Source organism: Lucilia sericata, unplaced genomic scaffold (assembly GCF_015586225.1).
Source record: "Lucilia sericata isolate MDLA Ls3-8-SP2 unplaced genomic scaffold, ASM1558622v1 Contig000193F_arrow, whole genome shotgun sequence".
In the NCBI taxonomy this organism is placed as follows: domain Eukaryota; kingdom Metazoa; phylum Arthropoda; class Insecta; order Diptera; family Calliphoridae; genus Lucilia; species Lucilia sericata.
This window is the reverse complement of record NW_023994221.1, coordinates 381,076-397,162: the sequence shown is the minus strand read 5'-3', so window position 1 is coordinate 397,162 and position 16,087 is coordinate 381,076. Positions and strand designations below refer to the sequence as shown.

The 16,087-nt window shown below is 29.3% G+C and overlaps 1 protein-coding gene across 5 annotated transcripts in view; it reads right to left on the bottom strand.

The window, feature by feature from the left end:
• Positions 1-16,087, bottom strand: part of LOC119601849 (alpha-protein kinase 1) — a 273,362-nt gene that overhangs the window by 2,775 nt on the left and 254,500 nt on the right. For 3 of the 5 annotated variants that reach the window (XM_037953042.1, XM_037953047.1, XM_037953045.1), the window contains one exon: positions 1,933-3,334. In XM_037953042.1, the coding sequence (XP_037808970.1) occupies positions 1,933-3,144 (1,212 nt within the window). In that variant the 5' untranslated portion in view covers positions 3,145-3,334. The remainder of the gene's footprint in view (positions 1-1,932; positions 3,335-16,087) is intronic. The other 2 variants (XM_037953043.1, XM_037953044.1) reach the window with 1 other exon arrangement.

Sequence of the window (16,087 nt, the reverse complement as noted above, 5' to 3'; positions counted from 1 at the left end):
AGTAATAAAAATTGTAAAGATTTTAATTGTCTGCACTTTTCACCTTTGATTTATACAAACATATCGTTCATTAAGCACCAAAACGTCACAACTTAATGTTTGTAATTTAAAATTAAAACTAATTTGCATTTTTTTTAAACACAGAAATCTGTTGGAAAACTTTACATGTACAACAAATGAACGACATTCGCAAGACCTTTCATTTGATATACATTATGTTTACGAAGAAACTGTGTATGAGTTCTAGATTCATACATACATATGTATATCTGAAAATATGGGGTTTTGGGATTTATCTTATGTATATTTCAACCAATTATGCATTTTGTTGTAAATTAAAAAAATAATCAGAGTTTTTTTTTATTTAAGAAAACACTATCTCAATCTCCGGTTATAGCTTTACTTGTTAATGTCCATTTTGGTATTTTGTAATATCTGGTGCAGTGAGCGATATATAATGATTCGTATATAATAGTTATATAGAAACAATAATAATAATAATGTTTACTAACAATTGTTAATACTTTTCATTTTAATTACGACATTAAGTAAATAGTTTTTTTTTTTGCAATAATTTATAAATATGATTTTGTAATTGCTTTTAAATTATATACTCGTGTTACAAATAATATGTATTAATTTTGCTCAACATACATATCAAATTGATTTAAAAATTTATATCGATATATTTATTGATAAATACTTTGATTATTACTTAATAATTGCGCTCGCATGTTACCTAAAAAAATCATAGTGCTCATTTCCGCAAGCATGAGCATTTATAGTTCAAAACTGTAATTTTCATCTCATATGACGTTTTTATTTCATTATTTACTTTTTAATAAATTTGATCTTTGATAATTTTACAATAACCGGTTTTAAAAAATGACTTCGTGGTAAAATTAAAGAAAAAAAAAATTTTTTTCTACTATCAATTAAGGTTTATTATATCTATCTATCTATCTATCTATCTATCATCTATCTATCTATCTATCTATCTATCTATCTATCTATCTATCTATCTCTATCTATCTATCTATCTCTATCTATCTATCTATCTATCTCTATCTATCTATCTATCTATCTATCTATCTATCTATCTATCTATCTATCTATCTATCTATCTATCTATCTATCTATCTATCTATCTATCTATATCTATCTATCTATCTATCTATCTATCTATCTATCTATCTATCTATCTATCTATCTATCTATCTATCTATCTATCTATCTATCTATCTATCTATCTATCTATCTATCTATCTATCTATCTATCTATCTATCTATCTATCTATCTATCTATCTATCTATCTATCTATCTATCTATCTATCTATCTATCTATCTATCTATCTATCTATCTATCTATCTATCTATCTATCTATATCTATCTATCTATCTATCTATCTATCTATCAATCAATCTATCTATCTATCTATCTATCTATCTATCTATCTATCTATCTATCTATCTATCTATCTATCTACTATCTATCTATCTATTATCTATCTATCTATCTACCTATCTATCTATCTATCTATCATCTATCTATCTATCTATCTATCTATCTATCTATCTATCTATCTATCTATCTATCTATCTATCTATCTATCTATCTATCTATCTATCTATCTATCTATCTATCTATCTATCTATCTATCTATCTATCTATCTATCTATCTATCTACTATCTATCTATCTATCTATATCTATCTATCTCTATCTATCTCTATCTATCTATCTATCTATCTATCTATCTATCTATCTATCTATCTATCTATCTATCTATCTATCTATCTATCTATCTATCTATCTATCTATCTATCTATCTATCTATCTATCTATCTATCTATCTATCTATCTATCTATCTATCTATCTATCTATCTATCTACCTACCTATCTATCCACCAAATTTCAATTTATAACTTACCTGTGATCGGGAAGCTGAAGTATCTATATCGTTCAACGATATTTGATTATAGCTCGCGGTTCCAGCAGGCATTTTTCTAAAATGATCGGGTGTAGTGTGTAAACTTGTTGATGCTGTGGGCTGTTGTAGATTTTGATATTCAATGGGTTTTGGTGGCAGTTCTGGAGGAGGAGCAGCCGGTACTCCTGTACTTTGATTACGAAATATTGCACTATTTTCTGGTATGTTTTGATATTTTGGTTGGGGTTTTTGTACTTGTTGTTGATGATGTTGTTGCTGTTGAACTTGATGTGTGAACGGAATTGATTGTTGTTGATCATCCAATGGCAGTAATTGATGATTTGGAGATTCTTCAGCGTAGTTATCGTCGTCGTAATTATTATGTTGATGATCTTGTAACTGTGATGCGGCATAACCATTTAAGCCAAAGAATTTTGATTTAGCTTCATTTAGAGCTGCTTTCACTGCAGCAATGCTATGACTTGTATCGTTTAGTTCCGATTGTGAATGTTGACTAAGCGGTCGATTAAAACTATTGAATGTATCTGAGTTTATTATAGCTACTGTTGCTGATGTTGGTGGTGTTAATGTTGTTGTTGTTGCTGGTATTGTTGCATTCGTATGTAATAACGAAGGTGATGACGTTAAAGTATTTGTTATGGTTGTTGTTATTTCTGCTGGAGAGTGCTGTGTTTGTTGTTGTTGCTGTGCTGTTAGAGGTGTTGGTGATGCGGTGGTTATTACTGGCTTTATAGCAGCTGATGTTTTATATGGTGTCGCATATACAGCTGCATTATTACCTGTATTGGGAGGTATTTCATTCAAGTTCCGATTGCCATTTATTGGCAATTGTTGTTGTTGTTGTTGTTGCTGTAGTTTCAATTGCGGTATATTATTGTTTTCATTAAATTTAAATGTAATATCTGTAAAGGGCGTTGAATGTGCTGCTCCATTTGTTTTCGATGACGTTGATGGTGCTGGTGGTGGTGTTGCTGTTAATGTTGTTACCGTTGTTGCATTTGTGTTTGCCATTGTTGGCGCTTTTGTTATTTTAGGTGTGCTACTGTTTATCGCCGCCACCGCCGTCGTTGTTGTTGCATTCATATTTGTGGTCATATTATTTAGATTGTCATACATACTTATCGGTCTATCATCATATGTTTCCATTATGCCATTAATATTAATACTATTGGTATTAGGGGTATTAATCATGACGTTAAAAATATTTGTATTAATACTTTTGTAATTGTGTTTGCTTGGATTTTTTTTCTCACTCTCCCTCTCTCTCGGTAATTTTTATACAACCCGATTAAGTTGTAAGTGATGTAAAACTACGATTAATATTTTTATCTAAACAGTATAAGCTGTATTCACTGATTCATTGCCATTCATATTAAAACTGCTAAAAATAAATAAAAAAATAAAATATTTATTATTGTAATTTGATGAATGTTCTCAATTAGTTAAAATATCAAAATTAAACTTTAATAAAAGAAAGGAAAATAAGAAAATGTCTATGTTTACAGACAATTTTCGATAAATTTTCTATTTTTATAGAAAATTGTCAACATTTTTTATAGAAATTTTACGATAAATTTTCTTTTTTATAGAAAATATTCTATAAACATTAATTTTTATAAAAAATTCTCCAAAAATTTTATTTTTTTATAGAGAGTTTTTATAAATTTTCTAGTTTTATAGAAAATTTTCCATAAATTTCTCTTTTTTGAAAATATTTTCAATAATTTTCTATTTTCATAGAAATCGATAAATTTTATGTTATTTTTTGATTATTTTCTCTTTCTATAGAAAATTTTCTATAAATTATATTTTACAGAAAATTTCCAAAAAAATTTCTTTTCATGGAAAATTTCCGAGAAAAAGTAAAAAGATTTAAAAAACCCCTTATCTATCCTTAAATTGTGTGGGGGCCTGGTAAAAATTTCAAATTAAATTAAATAACACATAAAACTGTCAACAACAACTGAAGACATTTGATAAAAGACAACATAATAAAAACAAATATTTATAAAAAGAAATGACGTTTTATGCAAGCAAATAAATCTTCATGTGAAGTTGTTTGCTTGGCAATGCCCACTGACATACAAACACACACATATGGCCCCAAATTAAAAAAAATGTATCCAAACATCATTATCACAAGTTGGTAATAATAATTATAAGTATTTGTACGTAGGTAGGCTGCTGTTTCGAGTAGTTCTTAAAAAAATAACTAAAAACACATGCTTGTGTTTACATTAACCATAAACATTTAAAACGAACGAACAAAATATTAAAACAAAATCTTAATAAAATAGTTTGTTATACCCTACACCACTTCAGTGGGGAGGGTATATTGGGTTTGTGCTGATGTTTGTAACGCGCAATAATATTGGTCCTATACCCACCTTAAAGTATACCAATCGGCTCAGAATCATTTTCTGAGTCGATTTAGCTATGTCCGTCCGTCTGTCCGTCCGTCCGTCCGTCCATGTAAACCTTGTAATCAAACTACAGGTCGCAATTTTGAAGATAATTCAATGAAATTTGCTACATAATCATCTATTGTTCCAGGGACGAAGCCTTGAGATCGTTCCATTATTTCACCTAGCCCCCATACAACTGAACCCTCCAATAGAGCTTGTAAACCTTGTAATCAAACTACAAGTCGCAATTTTGGAGATAATTCAATGAAATTTGGCACATGATCTTTTATAGTACCGTAGACAAAGCCTATTGAAAATGGTTAACATCGGTCAATTTTTTCACCCAGCCCCCATTCAACTGAACCCCCAAATAGGGCCTTTAAACTTTGTAATCAAACTACAGGTCGCAATTTTGGAGATAATTCAATGAAATTTGGCACATGATCTTTCATGGTACTGTAGACATAGTCTTTAAAAAATGGTTAACATCGGTCCATCATTTCACCTAGCCCACATACAACTGAACCCCCGAATAGGGCTTTTAAACTTTGTAATCAAACTACAGGTCGCAATTTTGGAGATAATTCAATGAAATTTGGCACATGATCTTTCATGGTACCATAGACAAAGTCTATTAAAAATGGTTAACATCGGTCCATCATTTCACCTAGCCCCATACAACTGAACCCTCGAATAGGGCTTTTAAACTTTGTAATCAAACTACAGGTAGCAATTTTGGAGATAATTCAATGAAATTTGGCACATGATCTTTCATGGTACCGTAGACAAAGTCTATTAAAAATGGTTAACATCGGTCCATCATTTCACCTAGCCCCCATACAACTGAACCCCCGAATAGGGCTTTTAAACTTTGTAATCAAACTACAGGTAGCAATTTTTTAGATAATTCAATAAAATTTGGCACATGATCTTTTATGGTACCGTAAACGAAGCCAGTTGAAAATGGTTTACATCGGTCCATTATTTCACCTAGCCCCCATACAACTGAACCCGCCGAATAGGGCTTTTAAGTTCATAATTATGTTTAATATACTCATATCTAGAAAAAAAGCTGCAAAAACCAAGTTCTATACAAGATTTGATGACCCTCACGAATTCCATAATAATAGGTCCTCATATGACCCTAGCCGCTATGAAAAGCCCCCATCAAAATTTCACTTAAATGTCCACAATTTTATTCAACAATAAACGGCTTAAGTATGTATATCTGAGGCAAGGTACAATTCAATTTAAATGCTTTATTATGGCAAATAAATCACATTATATTTTTGTCAAAGGTGTAGGGTATTATATGGTCGGCCTCCCCCGACTATAATTTCTTACTTGTTTTTTTATGAATGAATAAAAGTGGTTTTTGTTTATGAAATATAAATAAAATAAAAAATTTAAATAAAAACCTCATTAAATCAAAATTTTCTATTTGAATAAAACTTAAGAGTGAGAGTGTATTTGTAACTGCAACATATTCTATTTATTGTTTTATCTATGCCAAGTAAATTTAGTTTTGTTTGAAAATACATTTTTTCTTACTTTAGTTTACTTTTGAAAACAAATAATGACAAAACAAAAGTGTTCTACTTTTAATTGTAATTGTACTCATGAACAATGAACCAACGCGTTAGTGTTTTTTGGCTTTATTTTTTGTTAGCCAAAAATACTTTGTTTTAAAACTAGACATGATGTACATACTTTGTATGCAAGTAATGAAAGTACCTTTAGTATCCAAGACATTTTTTTAGAACATTTTAAAAATACATTTAGTTTATTTCGGCCATTACCGGCTGTATTTAATACATAAAACTTTAAAATAACTAAATTTAATATTTTTACAAAATTTTGTTTATATAGCGTTAATGTCTTTTTTTGTGCTGATTTTTGCCTGTGGTTAATGAACTGCAACTACCACCGCATAGTATTACGAAAACAACAATAAATTTAACCACAAAAAATTATGATTTTGCATAAAATTAACTATATTTGTTTAGTATTTGTATATTATCTTTTAAAAATAATTTTTATAAAAATAAACTTTTAGGTGTGTTTCGTTTTATAGATAATACTTATTAAGACAGGTGTTTGTTTGCAACTGTAAAATTGTGTTTTTGTGTCTTTTTTTTAAGACAACAACAGGTTGCCAAAAAAGTTTTACCTCTACTACGCATTTTGCAAAAAAAAAGTGACTAATTCTTTTTTGTTTTATCGTTTAATTAATTTATTTAAACATTGCTCTAGTTTTTTTTTTAACGCAACAAGTTGTCAGCAACATTGTTTAGTTAGAAATCTGAAACATGTTTATAATATTAATTTTTTGTAAATTAAATGGGTTTTAAATTATATAGAAGTCACAGTATGCACTCATGGTATTACAACAATTTAATTTCCAATGTTGGTATTTAATTGAAGCGCTTAATGCTTAAACTTGATAAACCCTAACTTGAAAATAAGAATTTAAATTAAATGTTAATTTCCCAGAATTTAATTAAATTCAAATCAGGGCTTCAATTAGCTCTATAAACACTGTTCACGCTTTTAATGGACCTTTAAGTGGTCTCTGCGTGGGAAGAGAATGTTGGTTAAAAGACTGATGCATGGTGAAGTATATAATTCGGGTTAAGTTCGGTGCTGTTGCCGAGACAACAGATATCCCTCAGAGGAATAACTGTGGGACTATGCTTTAGCGTTCTATAGTTGAAACGAAAAGTCGACTTTTTTATTTAGTTAAAAGTCGACTTTTTGCATTTTATGAAAAGTCGATTTGTAGACTTTTCGACTTATTTTATTTAATTAAAAGTCGACTTTTAGACTTTTCGACTTTAAGTATTTTATAAATAGTCGACTTTTCGACTTTTTGACTATTTTCGACTTCTTTCGACTATTTTTTGACTTTTTTCGAGTTTTTCCGACTATTTTTTGACTTTTTTCCCACTTTTTAAAATTTTTCGACTATTTTTGACTTTTTTCTACTATTTTCGACTTTTTCCGAATTTTTTCGACTTTTTACCACTTTTCGACTTTCTTCGACTTTTTTCGACTTTTATTTACAAAGTCGACTTTTCGACTTTTTCCACAAACGATAGTCGAGTTATCGACTTTTTTGGAACAAAATAGTCGACTTCGACTTTTTTCGACAAAAAGTCGATTGTTCGATTATTCGAAAGTTGATTTATGGAACCCTACTAAGCTTTCGATATGTGTTGGTGTCAATTGTATATGGATATGGAATGAATGTATGAGGGCATCACTATCATATTTTTCTCAATAAATGTATCAGATAAATGAGAAGTTTGCTGGGTTGGATGGTGATTGATGTAAGGTATCTTATATACCTAAGGTATCTTATGGTAAGTGATAGCACTGAATTTTCCTTCCTTGTTAGGGTACTTTGTTCATATAAAATTTGGCACAGTGAGTTATCTATGAGTAAGAACAAGTCTTATTTGATGGATACCGATAACGTCTTTAGGTGTTGTTACAGAATCATCAGAGGCCATCCCATTTGCGTGGTTGTAAACGGGAGTGATGTTTTTATATCCACTATCAAAAAAGATGGGGGCGTATATTGATTTTGTCATTCTGTTTGTAACGCATCGAAATATTGATCATAAAATTATATATATTCTGGGTCCTTATGACGATTTAGTCATGCCTTTCCGTCTGTCTGTTGAAAGCACGATAGAGTCCGAACGGAAAGAGCTAGAGAGTTGACATTTTCTTATAGGTAAAGTTTGTTTGGTATTGAAAATAAGCACTTTCGGTCCATGTTTTCGCATAGCACCCATATAATTGGCGCCCCAAAAAACAGCTTTAACAGTCATAACTGTTTTAAAAATACGAGTATAGCGATGAAATTTGACATAAATAAGTTTCATATGAGCCAAATTCTCTCTACCACTTTCATGAGGATCGGCCCATATATGACCCTACCCCTCATATATGGTCCCCTCCAAAAAATGACTAACGCCCATTACTGGTTTAAAAATACGCGTCTAGCGCTGAAATTCGATATAAGTAAGTTTCTCACGATCAAAAATCTATCTACCGATAAGCACAACGTGGCAAGTTTTCACGTAGAGCACTTCGACTTATGTTCGAAAGTTGTCTGCTTTTAACGGGGCAAACTTTTTTTATTGATATTCTTACAGAGAAAGGTAAAGATAAAAAAGGAATTTCGGAAAAATCTGAATCTTAAACATTTGATTCGATTTCAGTAACAACTCACACCCCCTTTGATATCGGTAAGTTTATAGTTATGTATGTATATTGTAATTTCATAGACCAATCAGAGATTCCAAAGTAGGACACTTTGGTCATTTGAAACATTTCAGACGATTTGGATGATTTTGCTATAAATTGCACTGTTTAATCACAAACATAATAATGTATAGATTTAAAGTTTCGATTTTTGGTAACATGTTCCTAAAAACATTTTTCAATAGTAATTGTTGTTGTGTATTAATATTATTATTGTATGACAACATGTTGCTGTCCATATAAATTGGAAAATATTTTTTGACAAAAAAGATTAATTTTAACATGTAATTTGTTTTAAATTTTCTTATTATTTTGAAATAAATAGTTTGATATTAATATTGGGACATAAGTATAAGTATGTATTGCGGTTTAGCTCACCAACATGTTGCTAGAAACATGATTAACAATCGGGTGCTTTTGCCAAGGCAAAGGGAAGGCAATTTAATTGAATTGTTTTATCGTCTAGAATTTTTATTCATATTGGCAAAAAATAATTTAACTGGACAAAATCTATTAAAACCTTAACTCAATCAAAATAAACATGTTGCTGACAAAACTTATACATGTTGCAAAAAATGTTTTATTTTTTATTAAAGAAAAAAACACATATGACATAAAATATAAACAATTTATTTTACTTAAATAAATGTTTTATTATTTAAATTTCTGTTGTCTTACACACATGGTGCGTGCCGAATTTGTTTACATTGTTTAAATTTGGGGGTTTAGTAGGCGTTTTATTTTTTAAATAATGTATGTATATGAACTAAAACCTTGAGACTACATGTAGTCCATAAAAATATCAAAATAACATAAACAATCAATAGTAGTTTAAATGATGGTGTTTTGTTTTTCTGAAACAATTTTTTATAGTTTCCAACTATATTATCAATATAGGCATTTTTCAAAACACGCATAAACATAAAATAGTGTTTTGATTAAATGTAAACGAACGATAAGATATTAAAATACAATATTTAAAATTTTACTGAAGAAGTTTTCAAAAAAAATATTCATTAAAAAAAGAAAAAAAACCAAAACCTACGTATTTTTTAAAGGTTTAAGTTTAATTTTAAAAGCTGGAAAAAATAAAGTTCAACAACTTTTACAAAAGACCAGTTAGCAAAGTAAAAATTTTCAAAAAATAAAAGTGTAGGTGTTTTTATGATGTTGTGTTTTTGTTATTAAATTTTACTTTTTTTTCGTTGGATGATGAAGACTGACAGTCAGTAATATAAAAATGAATAAAACAACTAAATATCCGCCCATATAATATTGTTGTTTTTTTTTTAATTCTTTGATTTGTTTCAAGTTTATGAGAACTTTCAGTACTAATGACTGCAAAATTATACACGCTTATGTACATACATATGTTGTACTTAAATACATTCATTAAATGTATCTATTCAATTGCATTAAGGTGTTTTTATGTTTTTTTTTGTATTTATTACGTCTGCATTTGTAGTCTGTCAGACAGTCATAGAGTATTTGGCGGAAGTCAATCATAATATGAACAAAAGTTTCTATTTTTTGACATTAATTGTGCACGCACATAATTTAAACGAGTTTAGATGTTGTTGTTGCTTTATTAAATAAAAAACTATGTAGTTTAATGTGTTTTGCGCCGGCGCGCATTTGTTGTTTTAAAAATGCATTTAGGGTTGCCAAGTGTTTGGAAATATCGTCGTTGATCCGACCAAAACAGTAATGTGAACATTTTCGTATGAAAAACATATGGGCAATTACATGAAAAGGTAAACCACGACTGAAAAAATAAAACCCTTATAACTTCTGCATTTTTGAAGATAATTCAACAAAATTTAGTATATGATCTTTTGTAGCACCAAAGACGAAGACTGGTGAAAATTTTTGAAATCGGTCTATTTTTATACCTCGCCGCCATACAAACAGAACCGAAAATATTTTTATAATATTTTTAGCTCATAATTCAAAAATCGGCAGATCTAAAATGTTTATAAGCCTAAACCTTTGTGCCGATTTTCATAACGATTGGACCTATTTGACCCTAGTTTCATTCAAAGTTTAATTTCAGAAAAACACTTAAACGTCCGTAACTCACCTCTAATCACTAGTATTATGATAAAATTTGGCACAAATAAGTTTAATATGAATTAAAATCACACCCTAGAATTTTATAAGGATCGGTCCATATTTGACCCTAGTCGGCATATAACTCCAGTTTTTTATGTTTATCTATAAATTGCTTAAACATGTATATAGGTCGGTCATGTTCGACTGCACTTTCCTACTCCTTTTGATTTGTTGAAGTGTGTGTATGCATATATTTCCAATATATATATTTTATAACCTAAAAAAAATCAGGAGAAAAATCTGTCACATACAATGTGTCACGTACGATATTTAAATATGTTCATTATAAAATTATATTAATTTCTTTTTTTATTTAAAAATTATGGATTACTAATGAAAAATATTTCCCATAGTGTAAGAAATTAAAACAAAAAAGATACACCTACAGAATTCGCAGATTTTCGTAAATATTTACATGTACTTTAAAAACACTTCCGTTTTTTGTCACGTATGATATCGCCATATTTTAATCCATATTTTAGAAAACAAGGTTCCGAATGGGATGATTCCTTTTGCAAATATAGTATTCTTTAAATGGAACAGAATGACAAAATTGTTTTCCAAATACTCCTAATTTTACAAAATCTATACCACTCTGAAGGCGTGCGAATGTCCCATACAATCGTATGGAATTGCCCATATACAGTTTCTATAGTTTCACAGACAAGATTACTAATTAATTATAAAGTCTTTATATAACACATTATTAATAAGACGTTATTAGACTAATTCTATGTAATCAGGGCGATATGTAGTAGACATTTGAAAAGTATATTACTAGGTAAGCATTAGGACAACTTTGGAGAGTCGAGTCAATTATGGCCAAACTCTATTAAACCAGAGGGATTGATTGACTGATTTACTGTTAGAGGGGTTATATCATGTATTACATAATATTTTATTTGTAAGTCATAACAAGACTCCTTGCAAGTAATATAGACGGTTTCTATAGCTTCACAGACAAGATTACTAATGAATTGTGAAGTATTTAATTAACACATTATTAATAAGACGTTATTAGACTACTATGTAATCAGACATTTGAAATATATGTTACTAGGTTAGTGGTTACAATTATAAGACATTACCAAATTTATGCTGATTTGATATTAAATGAGCATTAGGACAACTTTGGAGACTCGGGTCAATTAAGGCCGAACTCTATTAAACATGAGGAATTGATTGACTGATTTACTGTTAGAGGGGTTATATCAGGTATTACATATTATTTTATTTGTAAGTCATAACAAGACTCCTTGTAAGTAATTCAGACAGTATGTAGTTGTCATTGAAAAGTAAGTTTTTGACTATGTACATTTATGCTGGGTACTTATATAAACTTAAAGCCTTTATATACTGCATTATAAAAGTTTGACGACATTAACTTGTATGTATCTAGTTAGAATTATCTAGTTAGAATCATATATGACACTTCTGCATGATTAAAATGACCCCATATGCGCTCATTTTCTGATCATAAATGATACTTTCGTTGGTAGAAAATAGTACCCTAGCCACGACTCTTCTAAAAGAGTCTTTTATGAGTACTTCTTTTGATTAGTTCCGACTCATTTATAAGTCTTTTTTGAGTTATTAGTGAGTCGACTTACTGGTTGTTTTAGAATATTTTTCGAATCATATTTTAGTAACTTTTGAGTCTTTTCTGAGTTATTTTTATATCTGTTAAAAACAAAAACTACTTTTGATCTTCCGACTGAGCGAAATATAATTACAAAAATAAATGTATAAACAATAAAATTTCGAACACCTGAATGATCTATTTATGATTGTTGTATATTTGTTATTGTTTTTCGAATAAAACACAATTTTTTGCCAACTCTTCTAAAAGAGTATTTTATGAGCCCCTTTTCTAATCAGTTTCGACTAAATTTTAAATCGATTTTGATTAATTTTTAAGTGTAAGTATTGCTGTTCCATACAAACAAAAATAATTACATAAGAAACAATTTTAGATCTTCCAAGTGCGTGAAATATGATCACCATATAATTTTGAAAACCATCTTATTTTAAACACAATGATGATTACTTTAAGATTGCTGTATATATTGTTATTGTGTGTTTCAAATAACCAGTTTTCATTCATATTAGGGATCATTTTCGAATAACGTTTTAAAAACTTTTAGGTCATCAAAAGGAGTTAAAAACTTTGTTCACTGATTGATCATCTAAATGTTAGTTGGGCAGTTTATTAACCCAGATGTAAAAATATCTTTAAACACTTGGCAACCATATCTTTACTAACAACTCGTTTTTTTAACATGTTTTTCAAACCAAAATTTTTGTGAAGCGGTAGTGTTGAATGAGCATTTTGTTGTATGAATGTTGTCTACTTAACTACTCATAACTTAATGCTTCATACACAATTTTTAAAAAGGCTCCCACACGCAAGTGCAATTTAAGTAAGTAGATTTTTTAGTTATTTTTCTTTACTATTTTTTCATTTTTTATTACGGAATAAATAAATTTTACGTTCATTTCAGACACCAAAAACAAACAAACGCAAATGAAGCTTAAATAGTTTTTTTTTTTTGCTGTAATCAATAAATTAAAACCAGAAATGAATACTTAATAGTGGAAGAAATAATACATAAAAACATAAACAAACAGCCAAGTTCAATTAAAAAGTTTTGAAGTTTATTCAAAAGCACTTCCCACACCGATAAAAACAAAATTATCGGTTGACCATAACAGTGTAACATGAAAATCAGCATTTTTGATTGTGGTATGTTAAGGTATAAAGTGTCTATAAATAAATATATTTAAATTATTGAACCATAACTATCTTAAAATATGCATGTATAAGTATTTTTTATGAGTTTAGCCAGCGGTGATTATTTTAAAACACACTTATACAACCGTTTCTTTCTGTTAATAATATTTAGGTCGTTAAATTTTTGTACAACTTTTTTTTTGTAATTCATTTCAATATCTTGTCTTAACTTAAATGCCTCTTTAATAATATCGTTTGCATTTGAAAACGGCTGATTTTGTTTTGTTGTTATGAACAGCCAAACAACATTCCTTTCCAGATTTTTTCTTGTTTTTTTTTTTTTTTCTTCATCACAATTGTTTTGTGCCAAATACTTGGGTCATTATTTTCATGGAAAATTTTGTACCTCTTTACCAAAGAACATTCGATGCATTTCAATAATAAACGTTGTTGGATAATTTGTTTTCTTTCTGTTCTGAGTACAATTTGCGGTTAAGTTAACTGTATGTTATTAAAATACCCTACCCTTAAGGTGTGGAGTCAGTTTAACACATCAGACAACGTTTACCGTGTTATTTAGAGTTTGAAAGGGCCTCACTGTTTTATGACTCTATTTGAAAGAATTTTTATTAGAGGATGTATTAAAAAAAAAGTAATAAGAGCAACAGCTGTCTACAATTAAATAGTTCCGGATAAACCCTTATTAAGCAACGGCTTAAAAGTTATTCAAGCTTTAAAAGCATTTTAAAATTACGTAAGCTTCTGGAAGTTATTTACTGTTTTATTTAATGTTTTGAAAGAGTTGTTCTAATTTGTCATTTTAATGATTCTTCAAGTTTTTATTTTATCAAAAACAATATAAAAATAATTTAAACAGATTTTGAGAATAAATAATTTTTATTTGCCTACATATTTCCATTGTCATTTAAAATTAAAGCTGCAAAATTATCACATTTGAATTAACACGGTCCATTATCTTAAAGATCATACGTTCTTATTTCGCTAGCTTCCACAATAAAATACGTTTAGTAAATTAATGATATCTAAGGGCCCAAGGATTTAAATATTGCAACGATGACGGTAGCTATTACTGGAGACGTCCTAAGATCGCAATCAATCCAATGTTTTCTCCATTTTCAGAATTATCGACCGTTTCAGAACAAGATTTTATAACTAAATATAATAAGAAACATTATGGAGATTACATGAACTTGATGCAACAAGACCATATGGTCGAAATTTTTCACAATCATTTAATTCTTGCTTTTGGATATTCGAAATTTAATTCATTAGATCCATGTTTTGATAAAAATTATCTTGTTAACGATCATATATTGATCATTATTAACAATCTTTGCAGATCTTTTAGAAGCATTGGTACCATTATGAAATAGAGGTCGATCCTATTTTGATATTGTAAAATATGACACCGTATAGGGACTTTCGACTTAAGTCGAATTTAAAATCATACCGATATTACTACTCGATGTATGATCTTTGGGAAAAATTCCTATTAGGGCCTTCAGTTTTCATAAGGCGGCTACGGTCAATTGCGGACCGATCATCATTTTCATAAAATTTTTATCTCGATGTTAATATCTGTAATAGATATGAACTTTTGAAATGAACTATATAATTTTAGGGTAAACTTATGAGCGTTTGAACTCTTGAAGAACCTTTGTATGGAGCAAGGTAAACCTAACGAAAACCAAAAGGGTTCGTTCCTAGGCCGAAAATGTGTTAATGTTTAAAATTTCTTCATTGATCGTTGGGATCAAACTACGGTCAATGTTGGACCGATCGTTTTTCATAGAGTGCATCCTCGATGTTAATAATAATAAGTCAGATATGAACGTATGAAATAATATGAACTGTATAATTAATTAGGATTAGTATCGAACGATATTCTTGAGAACCTTTGTATGGAGCATGGTGAACCTAAACAAAATCAAAAGGGTTTGTTCTTAGGCTGTGGTCTGTAGTTTGATTATCGATTGATATATAGTATAGATGCCCTCTAAATCTGGAGTTGTGAGAACTTTCTTTTAAGAAAATACAATGGCATAAGGAAATCAGTTGAATAATCTTTTTATTCAGACTTATTTTTCTTTATATTGATTTTCTCATCATATCAGTCAGTATTGATCACAATAAATATACATATATAGGTCTGTCACTTATATTTCGAACTGTCGATAATAGTGATCTCAGTGTTACTCAAAGTGTTGGCTCAGGCGCAAGGTATTCCAATATAAATCGAACAAGTTCTAAAGCTGATGTTACGACAAAACCTATCTTTATCGATTGGTACATTAAGTGAATGTATTTTTGACACCCTGTAAACCTAGAGTTGTGAGAACTTTCTTTTAAACAAATACAATGGCATTAAGAGATCCCATTTGAATGATCTTTGTAGTCAGGCTAGAGTATGAGTCCAGGAATAATTTCTGAATTGATCTTTACTATATACATATGTATGTAGGTTTGTCACTTATATTAAGATATATGTATTAATATTATTGACAATTTCGATCTGTCGATAACAGTGATCTCAGTGTTATTTAAAGTGTTGGCTCAGGAGTAAGGTATTCCCATATAAATTAAAAAGGTAATG